This window comes from Primulina huaijiensis, chromosome 14 (assembly GCF_012295235.1).
Source record: "Primulina huaijiensis isolate GDHJ02 chromosome 14, ASM1229523v2, whole genome shotgun sequence".
NCBI classification, from domain to species: Eukaryota; Viridiplantae; Streptophyta; class Magnoliopsida; order Lamiales; family Gesneriaceae; genus Primulina; species Primulina huaijiensis.
The window spans coordinates 17292247-17301968 of NC_133319.1; the positions used below are offsets into that span (position 1 = coordinate 17292247).

Here is a 9722-nt window from a genome sequence, read left to right on the forward strand (position 1 = left end):
CAAGACGAATTGTCTTGATTGGGTGATCAGGGAATTGAGCTCGTAATTTAATAATTTGACCAAGTAGCTTTGAAAAAGCTATATTTCGAGTTGCAAGCAAACTAACATGTGACCACCTAGTTGAGGCATCAATTAATACCATGAAGTATCGAAATGGTCCACATGATGGGTGTATAGGCCCACAAATATCCCCATGGATTCTTTCCAAGAATGTTGGAATTTCAACATCAACCTTCGTTGGGGAAGGTCTTATAATGAGTTTTCCTTGTGAACAGGCCACACATGAAAAGTCATCATTTAAAATAATCTTTTTGTTCTTTAGGGGATGTCCACGAGTATTATTTATTATTCTTTGCATCATTGAACTCCCAGGGTGACCAAGTCGGTCGTGCCATAATATGAAAATTTTCTTGTCAACAAACTTCGTGTTTGTCACTGTATTTGCCTCAATTGCCTTATTTATTGTGCAATACATTCCATAGGAGAGTGCACGTAATCTTTCTTTTATTTGCTTCTGGCCGTATATAATAGATGTAATACAAATTCAACATTGTTTGCATTCAATGTTTCAATATGATATCCATTTCGATGAATATCTTTAAAGCTAAGCAAATTTCTATTGGATTTGCTAGCATATAGAGCGTTTTCAATATATAGGCTTGTCTCATTTGGTAAAATGAATTTTGCATTTCCATGGCCTTCAATAATTTTTGATGCACCCGATATTGTTATAACATTATTTTCAGCTAATGTTAATTCTAAAAAATACCTTTTGCTTTTAAGTATGGTGTGTGTTGTACCACTATCGGCTAGAAAAACGTCTTGATATTCCCTCATTAATCTAAAAATAAATGCATAATAAAGTAACTTATAACTCTAAGATTCATAAAATAAAATTATAGTTAAACAAGGTACTCAAAGTAGTTATCATTTATTACAACTCAAGAAAAACCTTAAACCAAGATATAATAATGCGGAAATTCTAGAGAAAAACATAGATAATTAAAAACATTGAGCTAAGACAAGAAAAAAAATACTAGAATCAGAATTTGATCAATCTATATTTTCTAGCACACCACCCCCAATCAAATGATCAATATTCTCATCCGGTTGTGCAAAGAAATCAGAGACATCTAAATGAGTTATGTCGACAGGGCCATCATCATCAGCAAAATTTGTCTCTATTTTTCCTTTTCCTTTGATTGAATTTTGGTATAGATCCACAAGATGCTTTGCCGTACGACAGGTATGAGACCAATGCCCCTCTGTTCCACATTTGAAACACTTATCTTCATATTCTTTTGGTTTTCCAACTGATTCTTCATTATTCGGTTTCCACGGCTGGTGGTTTGTTTTCTGTCTCTTTCCATCACGTTGCTGATAATTTTTCCTTTGACCATTGCCACGTCCGCGTCCACGCCCACGCCCTCTTCCATAATGAGGGATTTGGGTTGAGTTGACATTCACTTCAGGGAATGCTGTTTCATTTGCTTCAGGAAATGGTGAAGAGCCGGTTGGGCGCATTTGATGATTTTTCATCAGTAGTTCATTGTTCTGTTCAGCAACTAGTAGACATGAAATAAGCTCATAGTATTTGTTAAATCCACGTTCACGATATTGCTGCTGCAGGAACATATTTGATGCGTGGAAAGTAGAGAATGTTTTTTCAAGTAGATCTTGATCAGAAATATTTTCTCCACAAAGTTTGAGCTTGGAACAAATCTTGAATAATGCAGAATTATAGTCGCTTACAGATTTGAAATCTTGCAGGCGAAGGTGGATCCATTCGTAGCGGGCTCTTGGGAGAACTATAGTTCTCTGATGGTCAAACCTTTCTTTAAGATCTTTCCAAAGTTCTTGCGGGTTTTTCACGGTGAGATGCTCGGCTTTCAATCCATCATCGAGATGGTGACGAAGGAAAATGAGTGATTTTGCAAGATCCTGCAGGGATTCGTTGTTTGCTTCTTTTATCGTATCTCCAAGATTTTTAGAAATAAGGTGAACCTCAGCATCCAAAATCCATGACAAATAGTTTTTTCCACTGATGTCAAGTGCTTCAAATTCGAGTTTGGTAATATTTGTCATAGCAACTGTTAAATGAAAAAAAAATTTAAGAAAATTAATAACAAATGAAATTTTAGAGACATTTTTTTTTGGGTATATTATCACAAAATTTAATCATGTCCATATTTAGAAACAGATTTGATAGATATATTAATTATAGTAAAAGCATTTATCAAGGAAACAATTAATCAATAGTTTTCAGAACCATGTAAAATCCTAACTAGTACTAATATTCCAATATAAAATCCAACAATAATAAACTTATTAAGTGCAATAAGTCACTAATCAATTAGTATATACATAGAGGTGAGAAAGAAAATAATAATAATTAAGAATCAATCATGTTAATGGTCAAAATGTAAAAGCATATAAAGTAAATGTATTTTTAATTTGTATTTAGTCAATATTCTTCAGGAATGTAAATTGAAGATCTTGGTTAATATTCTTCAGGAATATTGATAGATATAAGATCTTGAATAATATTCTTCAGGAATATTGGTAAATTTAAGATCTTGTATCCTTAGATCTATCACGATTATCAACATAAAAATATGTAGTGTTGATTTAAGAACACCAACATAAAATAAGAATTTGTGCTTCTTCAAGAGCATCAATATAAACATAAAATATTGTGCTACTTCTGGAGCGTTAATATAAAACTAAAATTATCATCATAAGATCATATTTGCTATTTCGAGAGCACAGTATGAAATCTACATATTGTGCTTCATCGAGAGCATACATACGAAAGAAAATAATTAATGAGTTTACCTTTGAAGAACACTCGTGCGGATAACGTGTTATAAATTTAGTAGAGAGAATGAGAATGAATTCGTTTTTCTTATTACAATTAAACACCTCTATTTATAATGTAGAGAGGTTAGTCTATAAAAGGAACATTACAATCAAATCAATCACCTAAATATCATACATATATATAACAAAATAAGTATTTTATATAAATATTTTTAAGGGAATATGGATTAATTATAATAGGAAAAAACTTATGTGAGACGGTCTCAGTGGTCGTATTTTATGCTAAGAGTATTACTTTTTATTGTGAATATCGGTAGGGTTGGCTCGTCTCACAGATAAAGATTCGTGAGACTGTCTCACAAAAGACTTACTCATTTTAATAATTTTCTAAATTTCTCTACATTACACAACAATTTTTTTTTTCTTTTTGAACCAATTTTCTTTTAATTATTATTTCTAAATAAAATTTGCATTAAAGAAATGTTAAATTAACTAAAAATATTGTATTAAAGTTGAAATTAGAAATATCAAAATAATTTCACCAAAAGTAAGTTATGTAAATGGATCTCAGCCTTTACATATAGCATATATATATTGAAATTAATTTATACATCTTTTTTTAAAAAAACCAAAATATATCGCTTTCAAAACCATTGGGTAGACTATTCAAAATCACGGTTCTAATAATCAAAATCTTTTGACCCTTTACTGTAACTTTCTTTTACAATTGAATCTCATTAATCAAAATTTGTAGGAACACATATAAGTTATAAGACCAAGTTAGATTAACTAGGGGTATCAATTCGGGTCGGGTTGAGCAATAGTACTATTTAAAATTTTCTCAACCCGAACCCAAACCCGAATCAATCCGATCAACACGATTAACCCGATTTTTTATTTTTTTAAAAAAAATTAAATAAAATTCAAAAAAAATAATATTTTAATTTAAACACATAATAACAAAATATCCCTCATATATATGATTTAAATTTGAAAGTTTAATTGTAGAAAAATAATATGGATGTGAGAATGCTGGACGAGGAGGGTAACCAAGAAGAACGAAAATATGGGTTTAAGGTAGGCTAGGGTTTCGACTAGGGCATCCTTGAGGGCCACGGCTCTTAGCTGCTGATAGGGCACGATCAGGGGACCTTATGGGGGCTGTGATGGTCCTAGGGAGGTTGCACGGTGGCTGGCTCGAAGGCTAGGCATGAGCCGCGCCTAGGAGAGTCGCGCAAGGCTTCTTAGGGCACGGGTGAAGGGTTGGGCGTGTTAGGGGTGCTAGGTTCAGCCCAGCAGCAGGTTAGGGGTTCGGTCTAGGTCCTAGGAGGGTTCGTCATGGGTTGGTCCAATCGGTTATGGCCTAGGTTCGAAAGAGTTGAGGGTGGCATGGACTAGGGTTTCGAATTTTGTGGGGAAAGTTGAGTAGATGATCTAGGCTGATTTGAAGGTCTTAATGGGCTTGAATTGGGTTGAATATGGTTTAGCTAGGTGTTAATAAGCTTTGGTTCAAATTTTGGAAAGTTTGGTTAAGTTTCGAATCCATACGAGTCAAAACCGAGATGTACGTCTAAGTTTAAAACGAATTGAGAAATTAGTCGAGAAGCTTAAGTTTACGTCTAAAAAATATTTATGGGTGTATTTTAAGGTCATATGTTAAGTTTGTATGGGTTTGGGTTGTCGTTTTAAGGCCTAAAGATAAATTGGGAATATTAGAGTTACAGGGGCAAAACGGTCATTTTATACCTAAAAAATGTTAAACGTCCTGGTAGTGCCCTGAATGCTGTAATATATGTTAAAATGTATATTTCAAATGTTTATGGAATTTTATGATGAAACGTTAATGTTAAAATACATGTTGCATGCTTGGTTTAAAAGAAAAATGATTTATATATGCATGAATTTTTATAAGTGATGGAAATATAAAAAGTTGAAAGAGGTACATTGATTTTGACTGATACGATTAAACGATAATATGTAAGGTCAAGGCTCAGTTGACAGGTGAGAGTGTCGCTGATATCTCTGTCGCCCGATAATGTGGTAATACGTAGATGGATACATCGACCTACAGCTAATACGAAAGTCACAATTAAGGATCTTAATTCAATGAAAGGGACACGTACACGTATATGATGAAAGGAAATATGATATGATATGTTGAAAGGAAAATGTTTAAGTTTATGCATATTCATGCAAAGCTATTTTATTAAAATTATTCATTGTTGCATGTGATTGTATATGTATTACTTGTTATCATGGTTAAGGTTTGCTGAGTTAATAGACTCAGTAGGTGTGATCGATGCAGGTGAGCATGATGTTGATGTTAATGGAAGACTTGATGGTTGAACTAGCTGGATTGAAGGTGCACACAACCCGAGGATCGTCGCTAGTTTTTCGCAAATAAAATAAGTTTATGATTTATGTTTACTTAAAAAATTTTATGACTTATGATGCTCTTGCGAGGTTTTTGAGAGGATGTTGTAGTTAAGTTTATTTTTGAAATAATATTAGTTTAGGTTGGTTGACGGTTTACGATTTTATGCTTTGAATTACTTTCTTTTAGATTTTCAAATAATAGTTGGTTAGTTTATTTTTACATGGTGCAAAATATTCATATTTGAAATGCTTAATGTTTCGGTCGAATGAATTAGAAAAAACAATTTAGTACTTTTTAAGAAAAACGAGTAGCGGACGTTTCACTAGACATGGAGCTTCTTACTTCATTACATTCATAGATGAGTTCGCTTGTTATGGTCTTGTCTATTTGATTTCACATAAATCTGAAGCATTACAATGTTTTAGACATTATGCAAATGAAATAGAAAATCAAATGGATAAGACAATAAAGGCCTTGAGAACTGACAGATGCTGTGAATATCTGTTTAATCAATTCAAGGATCTATGTAATGAAAAGGGCATAATTAGACAATTGACCATTCTTTACACACCTCTGCAAAATGGTGTTGCTGAAAGAAGAAATAGAACATTGTTAGACATGAAAAAGTCCATGATGGTGCATGCTAATTTGCCTATTTCCTTTGGGGGAGATACTTTATTAACTGCGGCATATATACTAAACAAGGTGCCTTCAAAGTCAGTTCCTTCCACGCCATATGAACTATGGACTGGTAGAAAACCAGACCTAAGTAACCTTATACCTTTGGTATCAGCTGCGTATATTTATGACTCTACAAGTAAATATGGAAAGTTGGATCCTCGATGAAAGAAATGTATTTTTTTAGATACTCTAAACATTATAAGGGTTACGTGTTCATTGGAGATCAAGACTATGGAAGAATTACTGAGATTGAATCAAAAATGTAAAATTTCTAGAGAATGAATTTCCTAAGAAAGGTTAAATAAAAGGGTATGAAATTTTATTTGAGTTATCCAATTCAGAAAATGAATTGTTGCCAAATGAATCATTAAAAGCTCAAGTAGTTGATTTATTGTTTGATTCCAATTGGAGAAATCAAGATAACAATGATTTATCTGATCCGAGTAGAATTAATTCCAATGGGAGCAATCATGATCACAATGGTTCATGTGATCCTAGTGGGAGCAATCCTCATTATTTTGATTCATCTTATCCCCAACTTCGAAAGAGTAATAGGAAAGGTATGTCCAAACGTCACTATGAGATTGAAGGGCATGCTTATGTCATATCTTTAGTAGATGATGAAGTGCCTAAGAACATAGATGAGGCTCTATCTTGTCCTTCAACGGACAAATAGATGAATGCAATGGAAGAAGAAATGGATTCAATGAAATCAAACCAAGTTTGGGAACTAATTGAACTTCTAAAGGGACGTAAATCTATTGGGAACAAATAGATTCTCAAAATTAAGTGAAAGTCTGATGGAACTATAGAGAGGTATAAAGCTCAACTAGTGGCAAATGGTTACACTCAGCAAGATGGTATTGATTACGAAGAAACATTTTCACCAGTAGTAAGATTTACTATTATTCATTTATTATTGGCCACAGTTGCTAATTCGATTTAGAATTATATCAAATGGATGTAAAACTCTTATCCTCAATGGAGAAATTGAGAAAGAAATCTACATGGAACAACCAGTAGGTTTCGTTGTTAAAGGTCAAGAAAATAATGTAAATTGAATAGATCATTTTATGGCCTTAAGCAGTCTTCTAAACAATGGTATTTTAGATTTCGCAGAGCAATAATCTCATATGACTTCAATATGATAGATGAAGACTATTGTGTTTATGTGAAAAGATCCAATAAAAAAATTCGTAATTCTATCTCTTTACATCGATGACATATTGTTAGCTGGAAATGACAAGGAGTACATAGAAACCATTAAGAAGTTATTGTCTTCAAATTTTGAAATGAAGGATATGGGTGAGGCAGATTACATTCTAGGTGTTAAAATTCACAGAGATCGTTCTAAAGGACTTCTTCTACTGTCTCAAGAATCATACATTCAAAAGACTCTAGAACGATTTAGAATGTCAAATTGCAAACCCATTGATACTCCTGTGGCCAAAGGTGAAAGCTTAAGTCGTGAAATGTACCCAAACATTTTCTGAAGAAATTCATGAGATGTCTAAAGTACCATATTCTAGTGCAGTTGGGAGTTTGATGTATGCAATGATGTGTACATGTCCCGATATTTGTTATGTCGTGGGTCTGGTCAGCAGATATCAATCTAATCCAGAAAGAAGACAGTGGAGTGCAGTTAAAAGGATTCTAAGTTATCTAAAAGGAACTATAGATTATTTTCTTTGTTAACAAGGAAAAGATTTAACACTGAAAGGATACACAGATGCTGATTGGGGTGGTGGTTTCGATGAGCGTAAATCAACTTCTGGTTATTCTTTCTTGCTAAATAATGGATGCATCTCTTGGAGAAGCAAGAAAAAAACTTATGTATCACTATCCACAATGGAAGCAGAATTTGTGGCATGTGCTTCTGCAGTGCAAGAAAGTGTTTGGTTGAAGAGATTTCTATGTCATTTGGGTATCGTAAACAGTCCAGTGGGAGCTTTAACGATTTATTGTGATAGTCAATCAACAATTGCTTACACAAAAGTTCCCAAATACCATGGAAAAACCAAACATATTGACACGAAGTACAATTTTATCAGAGATATAGTCGAAAAGAAAGAAGTGATTTTGAAATACATTCCTACACGCATGATGGTGGCTGATCAGTTTACTAAGCCAATACCAAGAGTCATATTTATAGAGCATATTAGATCTCTTGGACTAAATAGGATCTAAACACATGTATTTAAGACATTGTGCTAATTATTACAATGATATTTTCATTATGTGTAATGTGTACACTTTATGAATTACTAGTCTGAAAATTGAAAGTATGTCTGACAAATTGAGATTAGCTATCTCATATGAGCAATCACCTCTGGTGCTGAGAAACATGCGGAGATAAGAAAATATTGGTTTTGTTGAGAACAAATCAATACGTATTCAATTTTTATTGTAATTGGAATGGATTTCCCCAATCCATTTAACTTGTCTTATAGCCAAATTATATATATATTTTTTTATTTTATGTTTGAGGATCAACAAAGTGAAAACCCAAGTTAAGTGTTGAGACACACTTGAACTAAGATCTGTACGGTGTAAACAATATTTTTGACATACGCTTCCAAAGAGGAAGAAACACATCGTAGCACATGTTTCATACCCTGTGTGCTGGAGTAACCATTTGGATAATGATTAGTTGAGTCCTAGATCATTGTGTGAGATCCATCGGTTTATATATAAACATAATATTATATCTTTAAGACTTTCAACAGTCTCTTTAATTTTATTTTAGTGATGCTACTTTAGCATGATACCAATAGCTATGGATGATTCGGTAATGCGGTACACGTCTAAGAAAGCAGCTAAGATAAAGATTAAACTAAAAGATTCTAGTGGGAAAAGAAAATTTATTTTTGACACTTATTTTGTATTCACAAGCCGGCTACTTATGTTTAACTTAGTTGTTAGAACATAATTGTGAATACATACATATATAAATAGTTTTGAATCAAGTATGCGCTTTTAATTTTATTTTCGGACAAGAGATATGTTGATTGGTGTAATAAAATAAATATGATGTATAACAAGTAAAATGTCCTCATAAATATGTTTTGAATTGAGCCGTTATATATCCTTAACCGGTGTATAGTTGTGAGCTCTTATTTAATATGCTCGCTGGTCACACGATCCATTTGCTTGTATGAAATTGGTGATATATGATTGTAATAAATCTAGGCAAGATGTCTAGCCCTCATGTGCGAGTCGAAGATGTAAGAATTTATATATGAGTTAATGGTAATGGATCGCCCATGAGGGCTAACCTGACCCAAACAATTCATATTAGTAATTTGAATTTATTGGAGAGAGTGGTTATTATCTAATAACCTCCCTAATCTTCTTACATGACAGATAAGATAATGATCATTTATTCAATACAAAAAAAAAAAAAGAGGGCCGGGACTTGTCTTTCAAAGACAACAAAGAAATATCACAATTGTTTATGCATTTGGATTGTGAAAACTTGATTCATTTTCATTCGCGATCGGTATCGGACCATCCAAGAGCATTATTATCTCCGAAACAAAGGTTAGTAAATCAACTACAAAGATCCTAAATCAAAGCATGAATTTATTCGATAATCGTATACGATATTCGAGTTAGATTTCGGTCATTTATAATTAATGTAAAATTTATTTCAAATTTAATTAAGCTATTTTTGCCCCGTCCAACCCAGCTTTCTATTTTTCTTTGCCAAATGGTTGTGAATGGTTGGGATGGGTCTTCATTAAGAAGCAGGGCCTAGATCGGTAGGAAATCTGGCTCAAGCCCACAAATAATACTAATTATATTTTACGGGGCTTACTTTAGCACCAAAGTTTCATAATTTACA

At 33.0% G+C, this 9722-nt stretch overlaps 1 protein-coding gene across 1 annotated transcript; it reads right to left on the reverse strand.

The window, feature by feature from the left end:
• Positions 1 to 920: 920 nt before the first annotated feature.
• On the reverse strand, positions 921 to 2097 carry LOC140956531 (uncharacterized). The gene is made up of 2 exons (XM_073413301.1): positions 1753 to 2097; positions 921 to 1554 (listed from the first exon to the last, which is right to left on the reverse strand). The coding sequence occupies exons 1-2, from the start codon at positions 2083 to 2085 to the stop codon at positions 1054 to 1056; spliced, it is 834 nt and encodes a 277-aa protein (XP_073269402.1). The 5' UTR covers positions 2086 to 2097; the 3' UTR covers positions 921 to 1053.
• Between the last annotated feature and the right edge of the window lie 7625 nt (positions 2098 to 9722).

Excerpts from the sequence above, each read along its gene's own strand:
- LOC140956531 (XM_073413301.1), bottom strand. The coding sequence starts at position 2,085 with ATGACAAATATTACCAAACTCGAATTTGAAGCACTTGACATCAGTGGA. Across the intron at positions 1,555-1,752 it reads GCCTGCAAGATTTCAAATCT|AACAATGAACTACTGATGAA; the intron begins GTAAGCGACTAT and ends GTTGCTGAACAG.